Source organism: Meriones unguiculatus, chromosome 10 (genome assembly GCF_030254825.1).
Source record: "Meriones unguiculatus strain TT.TT164.6M chromosome 10, Bangor_MerUng_6.1, whole genome shotgun sequence".
Lineage (NCBI taxonomy): Eukaryota > Metazoa > Chordata > Mammalia > Rodentia > Muridae > Meriones > Meriones unguiculatus.
Window position 1 is genome coordinate 108,711,603 of NC_083358.1, and position 20,379 is coordinate 108,731,981.

Consider the following 20,379-nt stretch of genomic DNA (forward strand, 5'->3'; position numbering starts at 1 on the left):
AAGTTCATGGGCAGTTGGTGGTGGAGCTAAAACGGAGGACGATGCTGTCTTTAACGAGAACATGCTATGGAGTACCCTGTAGTGCAGCCTTATTTAATCGTCGCAGGAACAAACCAGATATTATTGTTTTACGAACAAGGAAAGGGATGCTCAGGAAGGTTCGATGCACTGCCCCAAATCAAATGGCCGGATGCCGGGGGCCGGGGGGGGGGGGGTTCAGACGTAAGTGCTGTCATCTTTTCTCTACCCTACACTTAGGGATGCTTGTCTGATTTCAGCTGTTCACTAAGGCCGTGAGAGAGAGTGTGCTTATCGCCGTACAGAAAGAAGAGCTGGGCAACGTGAGGAAACCCATCACACTTAGAAATCCACGGCACAGATTGGACAGGGCGACTCTACTTGTCCCCACACAGACACCCGTGTACACTCACCACATCTCCCTTTTGTTAATTGACCATCTCCCCCCTGCCCCCCGCGCGCCCTTAAGTGAAGTTTCTGTCCCACCAGCTCTCCTAGGTGGCTCAGGGATCAAACGCGGGGAGATGAAGGTGAGAAGAAAACGAGCGGGAACACCTGGTGAAATGAAATTAGACCCTGTGGCTTCAAGAAAAAAAAAGTATATGGTCAAGAAATATTAAGTCTTACGTGCTTACGGAGAAGGGGACACTCTGTAAGAACCTTAAATCGTTAAAGGCCAGACACGAGAGGCAAAGGCCGAGGCAGGTGGATCTCTGTGAGTTCAAGGCCAGCCTGGTCTATGTTGAGAGTTCCAGGACAGCCAGGGCTACACAGAGAAATCCTGTCTAGAAAAACAAAAGGGGGGCAGGCATGGGGAGACTGGAGGGAAGGCCTATCAAATGCAGGCCTCATTTGCCTTTTCTCCTACCACTACTGGTCAGTTGGTCTCCTGGAAATACGGAGGTACCCTCCCTCCCTGGGTAGGCATCAGCCTCCGGTCCTCGCCTCTTTACCCCAGCCCACACCTGCAGGCAGCAGTGACAAAACAGAGACTTCTGAACACATTTATTTGACATGTCAAGTGGTAAGAGGACTTAGGCTTGCTCCCCACTTCTTCCCGTGGGGGGTGTTCATAAGCTCGGACACACAGAAGAGCAGCTTAGAGCCCATGACCCAAGCCCTGGGGTAAACAAGACAATCTGTAGTGGTGTGTGTGTGTGTTTGGCGGAGGGGCGCAGGGTGGGAATAAAAAGCAGGAAGTCGAGAAGAGTAGAGCATGAAAGGCAGCAACAGAACCGAAACTGGGAGCTGCTGCAGGAACCCCAAGAAAAGTGAAGAAGACATCCTGAAAAGCAGATGGAAGCAGGGTGTGAGCGAGGGGCCAGGCATGGAGAAGCAAGTCCTGCAGAACGGGGAGAGACGCTCATGAAGAGAAAGTGGAGTGTGTGAAGGCAGGATAGGCCGCGTCGCAGAGGGCATACGAGGAAAGCAAGGGACTGCTTCTTCGGGAGGGTGGGGGCAGAGATAGAGGAGAGCAGCCAGAAGTGGGGCTCCCTGCTGATTCCGAACAAATGCAAGTGAGTCCGGGACCCTAGCACAAGTGGTCCCCAGTTTGGTGGTGTGCTGTGCCTACGGGGACCCCAGGTAATCCCATGTACTTGTGGTGAAAATGACCAGGGCATGAATGCGTGGGTCTACACGCCCAGTAAACGCAGTATTTACCCTTCCTCGCTAGCAAGAGTACCGTGCTTGTGAACACTTGCTTACCTATGTGTGCGTGCACAGTGCCGTGAGCACATGCAAGAGATCCTGCGTCCGAGTTCGCAGCTGGTTCCCCTGCCACCAGGGGCCTGACCCTCCCCTCCTCGTCGCCATCCAGTTCTTTCAGCGCCCTGGTTCCCCGGGCCCGCCTAGACTCTGGAACCCCCCCAGCAGGCGAATCTGCTCAGTCTGCATGGAGTGGCGTCTCACCAACTTGCGCTTGGTCCTAGGAGACCCTGGCGCCCCGGAGTGAGGAGGGGCAGGCAGAGAGGGCGCCCGACCTCCGGCCTGGGGGCGAATGTCGGGGATGGGAGGGTGGGGGCTGACGTTGAGAGGAGGCAAGAAACCGGGTCGAGTTTGCGAGATGTGGTCCAGGAGCAGCGTCCCGGAGCCCCTGCGCTCCAGCAGCCCGGGACTCCGCCTCCGCCCGCTCAGCGGGGACACGGCCCCGGGCAGACTCTCCTGGGACTGGCGCGGGGAGGAGACGGAGCCCGCCGGGGGGAGGGTCAGCGGAGAGGCGCTGTACCGCCGGCGCTCCAGGGACAGGCGGCCGGACTCGGGCGAGTCCGGGCAGAAGTGTCCGGGCGTGTCGAGCTCCACCGACTCCATGCGGCTCAGTTTCTGCCTCAGCCCCGAGGGCGGCCCGGGCTCCTGCGCCTCGGGCGCCGTGTTCCGGCGCGAGAGCGGCCCCCCGCCCGCCACTCTCTCCGCCCACGGGGGCGGGTCCTCGGGGCCTTCCGTGCTGTGGCGCCGGGAGAGCCGCGGCCTGCCGGTCAGGGTCAGGCCGTTGAATTCGGCCGCCAGGCGCTCCATCCCCGGCCGCCCTTCCGCGGGAGGCACCGGCTGAGGGGGAGCCACGAGGCCCCAGGGCTCGGAGTTGAGCCTTTTGAGTGGCTTCGGAGGATGTCGAGGCGGCTTGGGGAGAGGCTCGGCGGGGGAAGGGTCGTCAGGGGGCTTAGGAAGGGGGAATTCAAACACGTCTCTTTTCTCCTCTTCCTCCTGGGCGCGGGGGGATAGCAGTCCGCGTCCTCCTCCTCCTGCGGTCTGCAGTTGGACTTCCGAAGGCGACGTGCAGACCCCTGGACTGGGAGGAGCGGGCGCAGGGTCCTCCACGCCCGGGGACGGTGGGGAGTTGAGATACTGCCTGGTCTTCTTGGTGCCCGAGGGCGAGGTATCCGTGGTTATGATGATGACCTCCGTGCCCTTGGCCTTGCAGGCGTCCAGCAGCGTGGCGAGGGTCTCGCGGTCCCCGCGGTCCAGGGCGTGGACGAGTGCGGAGGCGCCGGCGTGATCCCGGACCGAGGGGTCGGCGCCGTGGGCCAGGAGCAGCGAGGCCACCGCGGCCCCCCCGCCCCCGGCGCAAGCGTGCATGAGCGCCGTGCGTCCCAGGCGGTCTGCGATGTTGGGGTCCGCGCCTTGCTCCAGGAGGTAGCGTACCATGCGCGCCTTGTTCTGAGGGTCGTCGTAGCGGGCCCTGCAGGCCGCCATTAGCGCAGTCTCCCCCTGGGCGTCACCCTCGTTCACGTAGGCTCCTCCCTCCAGGAGCAAGCGGGCCAGACGTAGTTTACCCTGACCCACCGCCCGAAGGAGAGCGTGGCCCTCCGTGTGCAGCATAGCTGCGGCTCGGCCCAAAGCACCGAGAGAGCCGGGGCTGGGACCTGCCGGAGATGGTTAGGAGTGTGGGGGTGGTGGTTGGGAGAGGCCTGAGTTCTCGGTAGCGAAGCCTATCCCTGTGGAAGAGAGAGAGAGAGAGACAGGCTCAGCAGGGAAACTGAGGCACCGATGAAGGCGCCTGCTGTATGACCGGGTGAGGGGGGGCTCCAATGCACAGTCCTTCCTCCTGACTCCTGCCTTTGAGCCGCCGCATCCCCCCCCCCCCGCAGCGCATGCCAGGGGAGGTGAGAAGGATGCATCCGCACTGGAGGATGAGAGCTCGTGCAGATACGAACATGCACGCGCAGAGCTATTCGCCCCCCACATCCGCACCCCACGGCTTATCAGACCTTTCCAACATCCCCCTTTTCCTATCCACACTTGGAACCCCCCTCCCTAGGATGCTGAACGCCACCCACCCACACACATGCACCCGTGCAGTCATACACATGTTTCTATTCCTAACCTCTTTCAGATTGCCACAGCCCCAAAAATTGAGTGGGGGGGGAGAAGCAGCTTGCGTTTGGGACCTGGCGGAGTGGAGCAAGAATTAAGGTTTCTTCGGCCTCTGCTATGTTCCCCCATTGCTCCTCGTTCCTCCCCCTCCCAGGCTGTACCCCAAATAGATACCTGAATGTCCGCATCTTCTCTGCCTGGCCAGGATTGAGGCCGGGGCCATGGGGGCCTCCGGGGTGGAGGAGCCGGGGACCTGGGGGCCCACATGGCGTGGGGGGGGCACCCGGATTCCCTTGGTGTCAGTATCTGCGCCCCAGCGCTGGATCCTGGTCCCTCCTCCCGGTGCGCCCCGGGCACAGCGCCGGCTCCGGAGGAGAGAAGGGGGGGTGGGGGGCGGAGCTCTTCTGTGCTATTTATAGCTCAGTCTCCACGGGTGGGGGCGTCCGGCACCAAGCCGCTCCCCACCCCCCTGCGCACACACATAAACCCATAAACCCTTAAGGGAAAAACAAACAAACAAAAACTAGTGCCTCCAGTCTTGACTTCCCTTTTCTTAGCCCCCCTCCCCCAGCCCCGACAAACCTAAGCGCTCCTTAGGGGATTCTCCCGTGACCTATTCAGGAACCATCCCGGTTCTTCGCGGAGCTTCAGCACATCTCCATGAGCTCCGGTATGCCAGACCTGACTGCCACACGCGGCATACGGTACACCGCGCTGAGGGCTGAAGGGAGGCGGTCGCGAGCTGCAGCGGCGTCCGCACTGAGCAGAGAGAGGCAGGAGATGCGGCTCCCTTCCCGTACTTTAAATACCAGGGAAGGCGCAGTCTGCAGTCAGACCGTAGCGGATCCCCGCTGCACGCCTCAGAAACCACAGACCGTCGAGACGCTTGGATCTCAATTCCCTTGGGTCCCTTAGGAATGTGAGGAAGGTGGCTCTCCCGGGGCATTTTTTAGGGCAAGGGGCATTCTAGATTTCCTCTTCCTCCATATTTTAAGGGGCGTCCACAGGAAATAGGGGCAGAGCGAGGACCGAACCCTATTACACCGATGCTCTCGTTACATCTCTTCACTCCATTAGATTCATGTCTCCATCTCGCCCGAAGGTTCCTGCCTGAATCACTCCCAGTCTCTTCCTATCTGTTGCTCTCGCTGCCTCTGCCTCTCCGAGCCACCTGCCCTGTCTCCATGGTTACCAAGGCTTCCATCTGCATATTTTAGGGATGAGTTTGTGTCCAGCTGGAAGGTACCAAGGGAAGTGGTGGCATCGGATAGGTTCTAATGGTTTGGGAAGCTCACCAAAAATCCTAGGGAATTCAAATGGCAGAGGCCACCATGTACAGATGCAAAAAAAAAAAAAAAAAAAAATGTTCCTGGGGGAGGAGGAGAAATATTAGTAGGGGAAACACCCACTTTTACTCGCTGTCGATGTGTGCTTCACATACATCCTCTCCAACCCTCACAACTCTCTAAGGTGGCGACTGTTGTCTTCTTGCAAAAAATGGTAATGAGGTGAAGCAAGTCCCCCCAAAGTTTCACAGCGTTGTCTTTGTACTATTCCAAAACCTGGGCACTTGTCAGCACACCCGTTTGCAACGTCCCAGTCTAGAAGGCCATGTTCTCTGACATCAGGCACATTCTTGGTGACTCCTAGTTTTAACTCCATCCTGAAGGAGTTCCCTCTATTTCTAACAGGTGAAAACATGACTCTTTATACCCGCCCCCTCCCCTATCCCTTACACCAAGGGGCTCGAAGGGCAGTGGAAAGTGCAGAAAGAAAATAATCCACTAGGTTCCTGCCTTCTCTCTCCAACGATGTCTCAGATCCCTAGGCCCCTCCCTGCCCACTTCTCAGACACAGGGCGGGAAACATTTTTGGGACTGAGCTTGCTCGCACACACCCAGTATCAGCAGAGGCAAGAGTATCAAGAGTTCAATGCCAGCCCAGACTGGGGTAACCAGACCCTGGCCTTTAATAATCTTTTAAAGATAAGTATTTATTGATAGTGCTGGAGGCTGCATAAGAGAGAGTCGGAAAATCACCAAAAGACTGACTCTCAAAGGTGTGTGTGTATGTGTGTAATGTTGGGGTGTCTGTGGGGTGTGTGTGGTGTGGGGTGTGTAAGTGTGATGTTGGGGTGTCTGTGTGTGTGTGTGTGTGTGTGTGATGTCTTTAGCCAGAAGAGGGCGCTGGAGCTGAGTCAGGCGGTTGGGAGCCTTCAGGCGGGTGTTGGGACCGAACCACAGTCCTCTGCAGGCCGAGCTGTTAACCGTTGAGCGGTCTCCCCAGCTCAGGGCCACATTTTCCAGCAGCGGCTCTCGCCTTCCGGCCCAGCCGCAGGCCCGGACGAGCTCGCCGTAGCAGGCCGTCCCGGCGGGAGTCCGCCGTCCAGAGCCCGCTGGGTCTGGGTGAGGTGGCGAACGCTGCAGCCCCGGGTCTCGGCAGTTCCGGTTCGGCTCGCTCGCCCCGCCCCCTCCCCCGCCCGCCTCCGCGCGCGCAGATTGGCCGGGAGACCGACCAATGGGAAGCTTGGGAAGGCGGGCCTAGGACGCGGCTGGGAGAAGAAAAGCAAATTTCAAGTTGGCGGCTGCGTGGGCCCCGACTGGGGAAGGGACCGCAGGTAAGGCTTCGACCTGGCGGCTCTGACCCGGCTTGGCCCGGCGCTTCCCGGATGAGCCTCCGGGTGTCCTCAGCAAGGTAGACAGCCTTTCTGTCAGCCTGTCGGCTCGGCCCCGTCCGTCCTTTCTTCCCGGGCTCTCTCTGCTGCGCCGTCAGGGCTTCTGTCATGCCTGGGACAGAGAGGAAAGCGGGAGAGGAAGCCTGTAGCTCGGGCTCTACTACGGTACCGGCTCCCCCGCATCTGCTAACGCGAGCCTGACAGACCCCTCTCACCCACCCAGCCTTTCTTGATCCCCAGCCTGACAGTGTCTGGTTATCACTATGGGAATCTCTTTAATTTTTAAGATCGCGTTTATTATTTGTGTGGGGCGGGAGGGGGCGTGTGCACGCCAGAGGTCAGAGGACAACCTGAGCGAGTCCACCTGTTTTCCGGGACACTTGGCCGCTGGAGTAGTTACCATCTCGTGCGGCTCGCCCTCTCCCTCCATTCCTCCCATTCTTTTTATTGGCTATGTAACGCATACTGGCCTCCAATTTGCTTTCCTCCTGGCACAACCTCCCCAGCGCGAGGATTACACGTTCTCTTTGGATGTTTCTATACTTTGAACGGAAGGTTTGATGGGGCAGATTGTGGTATTTAACACGTTGTGCTCAATAAACATTAATTGAATGGAATTGATTTTTGGAAACCAGGGCTCTTGTCAAGGAGGACGAATTTAGATTCCCAGTGTAATTAGGGAACAATAAAAGACAACATAGCATATAATTAAGGGCTTTTAAATTGGTGGTTTATTGCATTAATATTTTATAATTGTTCTCAGCCAAGAGAAGGAAAAGAGCGAAGAGAACGGGAAGAAGGGAGACTGTGACTCACAAGGTCTCAAGTGTGGAAGACTCAGGTAGTCATTTGACAGCTATTTACTGAGCACCTCGCTACAGGCCAGGCCCAACGCTAGCCAGTGGGGATCACAGTGAACCCTCTGACAAAATTTATTAAGTAACTTGTAGCTTAGTGACTATGTAGGAAAATGTTTTTGAGGCAGCATCTTTAGTAAGAGAACTCACTAGCTCTTTTCAGGTCGTTCCACTATTTGATATCTTTCTTTATATTTTTTCAACTTAAATTTATTATTAGTGAGGCTGGGTGCAGTATGTGCCATGGCATAGGAGGGGGTCAGAGGAATGAAGTGTATTATACAGTCTGGTCCCAAACTCACTATGGAGCCAGAGAAGAACTCAGACTTCTGAATGACAAACCGGGCCCAAGGCTTTGTGCTAAGCAATTTTTTTTTATTATTATTATTGCTTTTGTAGGGTTTTGTTTGTTTTGTTTTGTGTGCCTGAAGCCCTCAAAGGAGAGAAAGGGCTGTTGAATTCCCTGGGCCTGGGGTTATAGACAGTTGTGAGTCACTGTGTTGGTGCTGGGGAACACAGTCCCAGGTCCTCTGGAAGGGCAGCCTGTGCTCTTGACCACTGGCTGGCTTGCTCTCTATAGCTTTCTCAGCTTCTTTTCTATACAACCTGGCCACCTGCTCAGTGGTGGCGCTGACCCTCCCACATCAATCGTCAAGAAAATGCTCCACAGACCCATCTGATGGGGTCATTTTCCCAATTAAGGCTCCTTCTGCCCAGATGGCCCTAGCATGTGTCCATTTCACAGAAAACCACCACACCAATGTCCATCAGAAGGAACTCTCACCACAGCCTGGTCGTTATTATTTTAATTTTTCGTAGTTCCTTGTTAGGTAGAAAGTGGTTTTATTGGGCCAGGGGGATGCCTCAATCCATTAAAACAAACAAACACACACACACACACACACACACACACCAAAAAAAAAAAAAACACTTTCAGCTCAAGCTAGAAAACCTGGGTTCATATCCCCGGAATGTGTGTAAGAGCAGGACGGATGTGGTGGCTGTGGCTGTACTGCCAGCACCCTGCAGGTGGGATGGGAGGTAGAGATAGACGTCCTATAGACGCCCTTAGGCCAGCTATGGCAAACAAGAATGAGCTCACCTTAAAATAAAGCAGGAGGGGAAAGACAGCAACTAAAGCTGTCCCCTGACCTTCATACACGTCACACACACACATACAAATATATATTTTTAAGGCAGAGGCTAGAAAAACAGCTCAGTTATTAAAAGGCTGCACTGCTCTCACAGAGGACCTACTTTCTTTCCCAGCACCCATCTGCAACTCCAGCTCCAGGCGGATCTGACCCCTCAGGCCTCCAGGGGCACCAACACACAGTACACATAATTAATGACTAAAGACAAATATAAATCTTGAAAGAAAAAAGGGAAGCGGTATGGTTTTAACTCCGGCACTCGGGCGGAGGGGCAGGCAGATGTCTGAGTTTGAGGCCAGCCTCGTCTACACAGTTCGGCCAGTGCTATGTTAGAGTGCCTGTCTCAAATGTTTCATTTATTTTTATTTTATGTGCATTGGTGTCTTGCCTGCATGTGTGTCTGTGTGAGGGTGTCAGAGCCCTGAGAACTGGAGTTACAGACTGCTGTGATCTGCCATGTGGTTGCTGGGAGTTGAATCCAGGTCCCGTGGAAAAGCAGCCAGTGCCTTTAACTGCTGAGCCATCTCCCCAGCGTACAGACAAATATTTTACAGTGGATTTATTGACCATTCTTTTGTCAATTTCGGCTCATATTCTTTGTCATTGTTTGTCGTTATTGTTTGAATCAGGGTCTTACTTTATAGCATTGGCTGGCCTGGAACTCTCATGCAGTACAAGGTGGCCTTGAACTCACAGAGACCTGCCTGTGTCTGCCTCTGCCTCAAGTGCTAGGATTAACAGTACTCAACACCATGTCCAACCTTTGCCCTTTTATTTTATTTTTTTCCTATTTGTTTTGTTTTGGGGAGACAATATCTTACGATGTAGCCTAGGCTTGCCTGGAGTTTTAATGCCCCTGCCTCGGCTTCTCTAGTGCTGGGATTACAGGCATGTACCACATGCTCGTCTTACTTGCTGTACTTGATCCCCTTTAGTACTGGGGATCCGTCCTGGGGCCTTGCACCTCCAGAGCAAGGGCTCTATCATGGGCGCACCTCCAGCGATCGTGTCTTCTGCGTGGAGGGAATGATGTTCTAGCGGGGTCCTGACTTCTCGCCTTGTTTATTATAAACGTAGAGGTAGAGTGCCCCGCTACTGGTCAGTCTGTCACCTCCCTCGGGGACTTCATCCGCTCTCGTAGATGGCTTCAGCTCCTATTCGCTGGTGAGCCCACCAGGATGTGCACTCCATGGAGGAGGCATCAGCAGTGCACAGGAGTTGTTATTGTTCAGTTTTGACCATTTTCTATCAACAGCATTCAGAAGAGGCTGTGGCACATAGTAGGTGTGGTGGTTTGAATGAACACGGCCCCCATAGGCTCACATAATTGGCTGTTTGGTCCCCAGTTGGTGGAACTGTGTGGGAAGGCTTAGGAGGTGTGGTCTTGTCACAGGAGGCATGTCAAGGGGGTGGGCTTTGAGGTCTCAAAAGCCCTCACTGTTCCCAGTTACCTTGCTCACACTCCCTCGCCCCCCACCTCTCTCTCTCTGTCTCATGCTGGTGGAGGAGAGGTGAGTTCTCAGCTACTGCTCTTGTGCCATCCCTGCCGTGATGGTCACAGAGTCACACTCTGAAACTGTGCGCCCCCAGTAAAGTCTCTTCTGAGAGCTCCCTTGGTCCTGGTGCCTCTTCAAGGCAATTTAAAATGACCTAAAATTTGAAAGTCTCATGAAGAAGGAAGAACGAAGTTTACATGGCTAGGACTGGGACTCCTTTTGATCACATTGTCCAGAAACTCACAGCGTGGCCCAGGATGACTGTGAACTCCAGACCGCCCTCCCTTCCGCCCTCCCTTCCGCCCGCCCTCCTGTGCGCTGGGTGTGTGTGACTCCATGACTTTCCTGAGGGTAGTTTAAAGCAGCATAGAAGATCATTTCTTTTCCCACCCCTCTCTTTCTGTGTCACTTTTTTATTTATTATGTATATAGTGTTCTATCTGCATGTACACCTGCATGCCAGAAGAGGGCACCAGTGGTTGTGAGCTACCTACCATGTGGTTGCTGGGAATTGAACTCAGGACCTCTGGAAGAGCAGCCAGTGCTCTTAACCTCTGGGCCATCTCTCCAGCCCAACCATTTTCTTTTTGTTAAGGATTTACTTATTATGTATACAATGTTCTGTATTGCATGTGTGTCTGCATGCCAGAAGAGGGCATCAGATCCCATCATAGATGGTTGTGAGCCATCATGTGGTTGCTGGGAATTGAACTCGGGACCTCTGGAAGAGCAGACTATGCTCTTAGCCACTGAGCCAACTCCCCAGCTCTTTCTGAGACTTTTTCCCTGAGATAAGACCTCACTACGTAGCCTTGGCTGGTTTGGAGGCTCCATTGTAGACTCGCCTGGCCTGAAGCTCGCCTGTAAGTGCCTCGAGTGCTGGGATTAAGGGTGAGTGTCGCCGCTGCCTCGAAAGGAAGAGTTTCTTTCCAAGAGAATGAGACCCTTCCCAGTGGCCCCGGCACTGCAGTTTCTCCCTCCCGCATCAGTTACTAGCTTCCTACAGACTCTTTGGGAGGGTTAGGTCCCATGATCCCCTTTTCCTGTGACAGCACAGCAACAGCCCAGTCTCCTGCCCATCTTGTGTCGTTGATCACAGCTGCTGTGAGTTCAAGGGCTCAGCAGCCATGTCCGGAGATGTACTTCACGCTGTGCCCTTCCCTCCCTCTGAACCTCAGAGTGGGTGATACGGGCATCTTGCATGTGCTCTGACGACCAACAGTCATGCATTCGATACACTCTGACCGGCTCAGAGGCCCTGCTGACGGTAGCACAGGGAAGCTTCGCCGACCAGAGCCGACGACCCCGCCAGCCCGTGAGTGAAAACAGTTATCTAGAAGGCGCTTGCAGAGCAGGAGCTTCCGGCTTGCTGGAAGCTTTTGAGGACCGTTTGTTGCCGTCGTCAACGGGCGCCTTACAGCGTCCCACGCTGAGAGGGGAAGTCTCCGCCCACCGGCTTGATGCCTACGTTAGACGGGATTCAGCATCTTCCCTCTGCATCCTTGGCGAGCACTTGTTTAATGTGGGAATATGTGCAAATATGTGGGATGGGGTTGGAGTCATCTAACCTCCACGTTCACGGGCTTTGCCTAACTCATCGTTGCTTTGCCATTACACCCCCCCCCCCCCCCCCCGTTCTCCACAGCTAGAGCTGTGTCTTCCAAGGGACCTAAGCCAGCTGCTCCGTCCTCCCGGAGGCCCGCAGAACAGCCTCCCAACAGCAGTTCTTCCCTTCCATTCTTATCATGGTAGTTAGACTTCCGTAACCCCTCAGCTGCCATTTTCTTCCCACTGCAGATTATTAATCTTAATTATGATTCTGCACATGAGATATATATTTACATTTAGTTAAATGTTTGAACTCTTACCTTAATTGTATGTGTGTGTAAAAGAGAAAATGCCCAAAGTTCCCTGACCTCGCCTGCTCTCCCCAGCTTGAGGCAAGGATCGCTAACCCCTGAGCAGTGGATTTCAGGCCAGTTAGCCTATAAGCTTCCACTGTTCTTCTGTTTCTGTTTCCCGTTGGTTCCATGGATCAGACTCGGGTTGTCAGTTTGCATGCCCAAGAGCCTTTATCTGATGAGACATCTCCTTAAACTCATAGAAAATGTTAAATTAGTCATCTTTTTTATTGGCTGGTCATGTTGGCACATACCTGTAATGTTAGAGCTTGGGAGGTGGAGACAGTGGGATCACAAGTTTAGGTTTTATATAATTGTATTTTCATATGTCACCATCCCATTCGGAATACCATCTCACATTTTAGAACTGTTTTTAGAACATTTTTTTAGAACTTTCTGCATAGCCCAGGATAGCCCCAGACTCCTTGGCTCTCCTCTTTTCTCAGCCTCCCCACCGCCAAGTGCTGGAATTACAAAGCCACAATGCTTACCTAATAGTTTTCTCTTATCATAAAAGAACTATTCATACATTATAGGAAAAATTAATGCACACTCAAAAAGAAAGTAGAGAACAATCATTAAAACCCATCACCTAAAATAAAACAATGTTTAGAGGGCTAGGGATGTAGTCCAATGACTGCATGTCCTCTTAGAATGTGGAAAGCCCTGGATTCAACTTCCCGGACTGCAGAATAATTTTCACAGAAAAAGTGAGCAGAAAACTCCCAGAGCCCCCACAGACCTGCCACACAGCTCCCCTATTTTTAATGTTGTATGTTATGTAATGCATAACATTGTTTCGATTAATGCGCCACTGTTGTTATACTTTTTCAAGGTTTATCTTTTATTCAGATTTCTTCAGGTTTCATATAAGTGTCTTCATGTGTAACTATCCCATTCAAAGTGCCACATCCCATTTTGTCTCATCCCCTTGGAATCCTCTGGGATTTCACAGTGTTCAGTCTCTTATTCCTGATAATCTTGACTAAACTGGACTTACGAGCTTTGGGAATGAAGGTCACAGAGGTAAAAATACTGTTTCACATCTGGCACATGTATGGAGCCTAGCATTTGGGAAGCTGAGGCAGGAGGAGTGGGTGTTCAAGGACAGCCTGGGTTACATAGTGAGACCTTGTCAAGGAAAGGTAGAAGAAAAGGAGAGAAGGAGAGAGACAGGGGAAGAGGCCCAGGCCTCGTGGTCCCAGCACCTCTAGAGTGGAGGCAGGCATTTGAGAAGGGCGCAGTCCTCACTGGCTACACAGTGAGGTTCAGGTCAGCCTGGGCTACCAGGGACCCAGAATCAACAAAACAGGAAAGAAAACAAATGTCATTACATCATGTTCAGAGTCCCAGGCCAGCCTGGTCTACAAAGAGAGTCCATGACAGCCAGGGCTACCCAGAGAAACCCTGTCTGGAAGAGGGCGGGGGAGATACATATTGTGCAGAGTGAATTCCAGGACAGCCAGGGCTACCCAGAGAAACCCTGCTTTACATAAAAAAGACATGCTGTTGTTGTGCGTTACTGCGTTGATGATGGTCTTGGTCACCTAGGTAGAGGGTATCCATTGGAAAAGTATTCCAGACCCTCCAACGTGTCAAAAGCATATGGGACAAAACTCCCTATGCAGCCCACTCTTACGGATCGGGAATTCTGCTCCTCTCCTGTTAGCATGGACTATCTGCATGCTGTATTTTACTTTAGAATTCTGCACAAGAAATTTGTCTTTTCCGAGTCATTTATATCACTGTGGGCTCGTAGACATTTACTCTGTACTTCGGGATGATAGTCTAATATTCATCTATTTTATTGGGGGCTTAAGAGATGGTTCTGTGATTGAGAGCACTGACTGCCCTTCCAGAGGACTCAGGTTCGAGTCCCCACACACAAATCAGGCGGCTACCGCCTGTAGCTCAAGATCTCTGGAGAAACAGTGCCCTCTTCTGGCCTTCTTGGGCACTGCATGCAAATGGTATGCGTACATGCCTGCAAAACACCCGTACACATAAATTAAAAGGAAATAAAAATCTCAAAAACCGAAAGTGTTGATCTTTATTTACGGGTATCTGTGTGTCTCTGAATTCACGAGTTAAGGTGTCCATTAAGGCCAAAGGCGGTGGATCCTCCGGATCTGGAGTTATAGTAAGTCACCATGTGAGTGCTGGGAATCCAATTCGTCTTCTGGGAGAGCCGGGCCACGCTTGGCCGCTGGGATATTGCTTTAGCCAAAATTGATTGTTTTCTTAGTGCTTTAAAATGTTATTTTTTACTTACATGTGTGTATACCACGTATGTGAAATGTCTGCGGAGGCTGTAAAAGGGCATTAGACCTCCTGGAACTGGAGTTACAGGCCACTGGGAACTGCGCGATATGAGTGGCGGGAACCAAACCCAGGCCCTTGCAAGGACACGACATGCTTTTAGCCACCAGGCCAGCTCTCCAAACCCTCTTTAAAAATATTTGTAAATGTTTTAAAATTGTGTGTGTGTGTGTGCGTGCGTGTGTGTGTGCGTGTCCTGTGCACACGTACGCAGGAATGCAGGCACCCCTGGGGGCCAGGCAGGGGTGTCAGGGCCCCTGGAGCTGGGTTTACAAATGGCTGTGGGCACCAGGCACAGGCGCTGGGAGCTACACCCCACTCCTCTGCAAAAGAAATACAACCCCCCCCCCGGAATTCTCTTTGTAGACCTGGCTAGCCTTGAACTCACCGAGCTCCGCCTGCCTCTACTACCGCCTGGCTGGCATGCACATCTTAACCACCGAACATCCTCTCCTGCTCCCTATTTGTTTATCGTTGAGTCATGATCTTGCTTTTCAGCCCTGAGTGGCCTAGAACTCTGTGTAGACCAGGCTAGCCTCAAATTTGCAATCCTCTTGCCTTTGCCTTCCAAGTGCAGCGCTGGGATTGCAGGATTGTGATACCACTCTTAACTTTCTGCTTTATTTATTTTAATTATATCCTTTATTTATTTATTTAGTTAGTTAGTTAGTTGGTTAGTTATTTTTGAGACAGGGTTTCTCTGCATGGCCCTGACTGTCCTGAAACTTGCTCAATACACCAGGCTGGCCTGGAACTCGGAGATCTACCTGGCCCTGCTCCTCAAATGCTGAAACTAAAGGCATGCACTACCACTGCCCAGCACCACTGGGTTTTTTAAGTGTCACAGGAAAAGGATTTGGAAGTTAGCTCGAAGGTAAAGTGCTTCCCTAGCATGAGAAAAGCCCGGGGTTTGAACCTCAGCACGGAGGAGAGAGTCACCTGCCGTAAGGCGTCATGAGGCCTCCTGGCTTCCTGTCTGTTCTACTGTACTTCTTCATCTCTCTTTTGTCTTTATCAGGTTTCCCTCCCTGGATCTCTGAGCCTCCAGACCCCTCCAGCATGGCCGGCCGGGGTGGGGGCCGGGGTCGCGGCCGAGGCCAGCTGACCTTCAACATGGAGGCTGTGGGCATTGCGAAGGGTGACGCTCTGCCCCCGCCCACTCTCCAGCCTTCTCCGCTCTTCCCTGTGAGTGTCTCCCTCCCTTCCCTCCCACTCCCACGCGAGCCCACAGGATCCCCCTGCCCGTCCTCAGCCATGCGCATCCCGACCCTGCCACCCGCAGATGCTTGCCCACAGCACAGCTTTCAAAATGCTGACCTGCCCTCCCATTCTTCCTGGCCCTCTGTTTCCTGGGGGCACTGGATTCTCCTCAGGGGAACGACCCTGCAAGGTTCTTATTGCAGCGTTTTCGTCCCGCCTGACCATTGTTTTTCTCCAGCCCTTGGAGTTCCACCCAGTGCCCCTGCCCGCAGGAGAGGAAGGGGAGTATGTGCTGGCCCTGAAGCAAGAGCTGCGCGGGGCCATGAGGCAGCTCCCCTACTTCATCCGGCCAGCCGTCCCCAAGAGAGGTCAGTAGACCGTCCACAAGCAATGCGCATGCTCAGCGTGATCCTAGCATGTGGGGAGGCAGAGGCAGGCGAATCTCTGTGAGTTTGAAGCCAGCCAGGTCTACAAAGTGAGTCCAAGACAGCCAGGGCTACACAGAGAAACCCTGTCTCGGGGGTAAAAACAAAACAAAACAAAAAAAGGTTTGAAATATAATATATCATGGTATTGGAGAGTTGAGGGGAACCTTAGCCTTAGGCCTAATGAGACAGCAAAGCTTTAACATCTTAGTTCCAAAATATAATGAGGGGTACAGTGCAAGCTTTAACACAACTCAGCAGACTCTGAACTAGTTGGAAATCGTGCTAAAACTCGTACTCAACAGACGGTTACCGTGGTGCCAGGTCTCTGAGCAGCCTAGTTTGCAAAGCACTCATCTTTCATTGGTGACGTGTTTCCACCGAGGCCCTGGAGCTGAGGGCTCACAGAGCCGAGGAATTATGTAACAAGCTAACCCCATTAGTAGGAGGGAGACGAAGACTGACCGGTAGAGCTCTGACTCGTGGCCTCTGACCCCTCAGATGTGGAACGCTACTCCGACAAGTATCAGATGTCAGGGCCGATTGACAGCGCCATCGACTGGAACCCTGGTAGGTGGCTGGCCTGCACTGTGCCTCGCTTTCCTGCACGGACACCCACAAACTATCTCTCAGGTGTGCGCCGGAAAACCCTGCTTTTAACAGCGCCCGCCTCACCAGAGACGTCCAGCCTACAGCCAACCCCTCCCTCCTTTCCTGGCCTTTTAAAGCCTCCCTTCCCTTTAGTACCCGTCTCCATTCACAGAAGGCCCCAGGCCGGGGCTGACCCACGCCCTCACTGTTCCCAGATTGGCGGCGTCTACCCAGAGAGCTCAAGATTCGAGTGCGGAAACTTCGAAAGGAGCGTAAGTGAATCTGGACAGGGAGGCTGAATCAGGATGGTCAGCTGCTGCCGCAAGGACCACATGAGGGCAGCAGAGGGCTATGTTTGCTGCCAGAGGGCGGGGTGGCCCGCTAACCGGGAGGGAACCGGCTCAGCTGCTAAAGACACAGACCCATAGAACCCACATGGAAGAAGGAAGAACTCACTCACAAACGCACAGGCGCGCACACGCACAAATAAAAATCAAAGTTAAAAACTGGAAAGAAAGCCAGTTAGGAGATGTGCTTCCTAAGGGTTTTGTTTTTTGTTGTTGTTGTTGATCCTCCAAACAGGGACCACCATTATACTCCCCAAGAGGCCCCCTAAGAGCACAGAAGATAAAGAGGAAACAATACAGAAACTGGAGGTGAGGGGGAAGTATGATAGACAGCCAGACTCCAGGCCCCTTAGAACCTCAGTTCTGCCTGTGTTTGCTGAGTATGAGTTTCTCTTCCCCCTTCATCCTCACATGAGACTCTAGAGAAGAAGGAGGAGGAAGTAACTTCGGAGGAAGATGAAGAGAAAGAAGAGGAGGAAGAAAAGGAGGAAGGGGAAGAGGAGGAGTATGACGAAGAAGAGCATGAAGAGGTGAAGGGGCTCCTCCCCTCCTGTCCCCCTCACAAGCTCCTGCTCACAACTCTCTTTGTTGCTGTTGTTTCGTTTCTGAGACAGAGGTTCCCTATGTACGCTGGCCTGGCACTCCCCGAACCCCCCCCCCCCCCCCCGCTTCTACTTCCTAGTGCTGGGCTTACATGTGATTTGTTTTGTAATGTGCACGTGTCTGTATGATTGTCTACCAAACGTGGTCAGGTGCCTGACAAGGCCAAAAGAGGGTCTCTGGTCTCCCCTGCAGCTGGGAGTTACAAGCAGTTGGGAGCTGCCCAACTTAGGTGCTGGGATCTGAGTTTGGGTCCTCTGGAAGAGCAACAAGTGCTCTTAACATCAAAGCCAGCTTTTGTTCTCGTGAGCGCGGGGGTGTGCGTGTGCTTGCGTGTGTCACCTTCCAAGCGAGTTCTGGTCAGTGAGCTCGGCTCCTCCGGCTCGGCAGCAGGCACCTTTTGTGCTGAGCCAGCTAACTAACCCTGGGCTCTCCGCTCTCACACAGACGTTCTCAGAGAATTGCAGGGCCCAAAGTGACAGAGCCAATGGGGGTAGAAGCCTTCCTCCGTGCCATTTGCCCCTGGCCTGTTCTCAAAACACATTGCGTGGCAGGTGAGAAGGCTCAGAGGGCAAAGGAGCAGGCTCGCAAGCCTGGCGACCTGCCTTGCAGCCCCAGAACCCACAGAGCAGAAGGAGGAACTGACTCCCATGAGCTATCCTCTGACCTCCCCGGGGGCACCAGGGCAAGCATGGCCGTGGACACACAAACACAAAGAAATGTGATTTTAAAATGTATCACATGGGGCTGGAGGAATGGCGCGATGGTCAAAGCACGTGCTGCTCTTCCTGAGGACCCAAGCTCCGTTCCCAGGGCCCACATGCTGGCTCACAACCATTTGCAACTCCAGTTCCAGGGCATCTGATGCCATTTTCTGGCCTCAGAGGACTCTAGGCATGCAAAGATAAAATAAATTTATAATCGCTGGTACGGATGCCCCCGACCTGAAAAGGTGTGTTTGGGAGGGAAGGAGCCTGGAAAACAAAGGTAGGAAGAACTCTGAAATCATTCCTGATCCTTGCTTCTCTTTATGTTTCAGGAAACTGATTACATCATGTCATATTTTGACAATGGAGAAGACTTTGGAGGTGACAGTGATGACAATATGGATGAGGCCATATACTGAAAACCTGGGCCCACATGTCTTTCTTGATCGGAGACAGAGGGGCCAGATAGCCCTACTGCTTCAGGGTTTCCCTGTTTCTGTTCTTGTTTTTGAGACAGGATCTCTTGTAGCACAGGCTGGCCTGGAACTCAATATGCAGCTGAGGTTGGCCTTGAACTCTTGACCCTCCTGCCTCCACCTCCTGAATCTTGAGATTACAGGGCACAGCACCACGCCCGACTTCCTATTATTTACTTTAGTCAGAACGAAGGTGACCCTTGGGAGTCCTGGGGGCTGTGGTGCACAGCAGTGACATGGAGCCATCTCTCTTCCTCCGATCTCTGTGTCACCGCTCACATTTGGGGAAAGAACGGATATCTTAGTCTGAAAGAAGAGCTGAAGTGTGACAGGGTTGTTAGAGCGGAGGTGGCTGAGTCCACACCTCTCCCTGATTTTTATAAGGCTTGAGGGGCATACTCGGGGTGGAAGCTGACAAGAGCAGTCAGACCTGTCCCGTATTTTTAAATAAAATGTTTGTATCTGTCTGTCTACCCAGAGTGACATCCACAGGGGAAGGGCTGGGGAAAGGCTGAAGGGGATGTCCAGTTAAGCCCTTCTTCCTCCCCACCCCACGGCACTGAGGACTGAATTTAGAGCCTCGAAAATGCTGGGCTCTCTCGCTAAGCCATGCCCCCAGCTCTTTGTATATATTTATTTTACAGCTTGAGACAGTGTTTGGATAAGTTGCCTGAGTTGGCCTTGAACCAACCCTGTAGCCCAAACAGACCTTAAACTGTCTTGGCCTCCCAAGCCAGGATCTCAGGCCTGGACCACCAGTGCTTGTCCGGTGTGACACGAGGGGTCACTGCCTTGTCCCATGTCCTTTACCTCTCAACCCTACCCGGGGTCACATTCAAGAGCCCATCTGCAGTGCTGTCTGAAAGCATGGCTGGGAAAGGCCAGGGTCCCCCACAGACCAGCGGACGACCCCAGCCGCCGGCCTTGGGCACTGGGACCTGTGTTCACCGGGGCCTGAGCCCTCTCTTTCTCACACTTGACCTTGATCCTGTCCTTATTTACATCTACTGATGGCAGCTATTTCTGTGCCGAGTCGAGAAAGCTAGGGGCCAGGAGGGAGGCCTGACTCACTCCTCAGCCTGACACAGTTCTCCTGCAGGACCTGGAGAGCCCATTGAAAGGGGTATTTAAGGAAGTCCCTAAATATACCGTTCTCCCCGGGCGGGCAGCGGCGTGCGGCTCGCAGTTTCTCTTTTGGTCCTTCCTTTGTGGAATTTCGTTAGCCTTTCTCCCTCTGCTTTGGGCAGGGGGTGGGCGGTGTTATCTTCCAGGAAGTGAGCAGGGTGTGGAGGAAGGGAGTGCTCCGGAGGCACTCACAGCTCTAAAGAGAGGCTTCCCAGCCCACACAGCGCCCCCTTGGGTGAGGTCACTTCCCCGGGCTCCGATTGGCCTCTGAGGAAGCCTTCCTCGCGCTGATTGGCTGCACGCCCCTGACACGCCGAGGCCACGAGTAAGTTGCGTGTCCAGCGTGGAACCAGAGTGAGGAGACCTGCCTGGACTTCTGGGGTGCTACCGCGGGGCCCCCATCGAGCATTTAGAAGTCGTAAGATGGGGTGTGGGGGAAGCGTCCATACAGTTCTCGATGGCGTTTAGGCAGGCCGACCCTCAGCGTCGTGGGCCACAGACCCGAGAGCCCAGGTCAGCAATTCCCGACCCCCTCGGACCCGGCAAAGAGGGGCTTGGACTGCGCGGGGGAAAAGCACCTGAAAGGCCTCGTCTAAGTGTGGCAGCAAGTGTTAAGATAGAAGCCCAGCCAAGAAAACGGAGACGGAACGGGAATAGAAGCGAACATTCCAGAGTTATT

At 53.4% G+C, this 20,379-nt stretch overlaps 2 protein-coding genes across 6 annotated transcripts; one reads left to right on the forward strand and one right to left on the reverse strand.

Moving 5' to 3' along the window:
* Window positions 1-1,006: 1,006 nt before the first annotated feature.
* Window positions 1,007-4,982, reverse strand: Ankrd34a (ankyrin repeat domain 34A). 3 transcript variants are annotated; one of them, XM_021663721.2, is made up of 4 exons: window positions 4,411-4,982; window positions 4,003-4,297; window positions 3,839-3,902; window positions 1,007-3,449 (listed from the first exon to the last, which is right to left on the reverse strand). In XM_021663721.2, the coding sequence occupies exon 4, from the start codon at window positions 3,331-3,333 to the stop codon at window positions 1,843-1,845; it is 1,491 nt and encodes a 496-aa protein (XP_021519396.1). In that variant the 5' UTR covers window positions 3,334-3,449; window positions 3,839-3,902; window positions 4,003-4,297; window positions 4,411-4,982; the 3' UTR covers window positions 1,007-1,842. The 3 variants fall into 3 exon arrangements, with proteins under 3 accessions (XP_021519396.1, XP_060249038.1, XP_021519398.1); XM_060393055.1 differs by having other exon boundaries at window positions 4,003-4,324; XM_021663723.2 differs by lacking the exon at window positions 3,839-3,902 and having other exon boundaries at window positions 4,003-4,324.
* A 1,340-nt stretch (window positions 4,983-6,322) lies between these two features.
* Window positions 6,323-19,048, forward strand: Polr3gl (RNA polymerase III subunit GL). Of its 3 annotated transcripts, none has more exons than XM_060393056.1 (8): window positions 6,323-6,445; window positions 15,248-15,414; window positions 15,668-15,797; window positions 16,356-16,424; window positions 16,661-16,717; window positions 17,028-17,101; window positions 17,209-17,322; window positions 18,432-19,048. In XM_060393056.1, the coding sequence occupies exons 2-8, from the start codon at window positions 15,289-15,291 to the stop codon at window positions 18,516-18,518; spliced, it is 657 nt and encodes a 218-aa protein (XP_060249039.1). In that variant the 5' UTR covers window positions 6,323-6,445; window positions 15,248-15,288; the 3' UTR covers window positions 18,519-19,048. The 3 variants fall into 3 exon arrangements, with proteins under 3 accessions (XP_060249039.1, XP_021519400.1, XP_060249040.1); XM_021663725.2 differs by lacking the exon at window positions 6,323-6,445 and adding an exon at window positions 7,280-7,343; XM_060393057.1 differs by lacking the exon at window positions 6,323-6,445 and adding an exon at window positions 14,907-15,103.
* Window positions 19,049-20,379: the final 1,331 nt, after the last annotated feature.

Bases quoted from the DNA above. Each gene is read 5' to 3' on its own strand.
- Polr3gl (XM_060393056.1), top strand. From the start codon at position 15,289: ATGGCCGGCCGGGGTGGGGGCCGGGGTCGCGGCCGAGGCCAGCTGACC. The intron at 15,798-16,355 runs GTCAGTAGACCG...CTGACCCCTCAG, and splicing joins GCCAGCCGTCCCCAAGAGAG to ATGTGGAACGCTACTCCGAC. The intron at 17,323-18,431 runs GTGAAGGGGCTC...TTTATGTTTCAG, and splicing joins ACGAAGAAGAGCATGAAGAG to GAAACTGATTACATCATGTC.
- Ankrd34a (XM_021663721.2), bottom strand. From the start codon at position 3,333: ATGCTGCACACGGAGGGCCACGCTCTCCTTCGGGCGGTGGGTCAGGGT.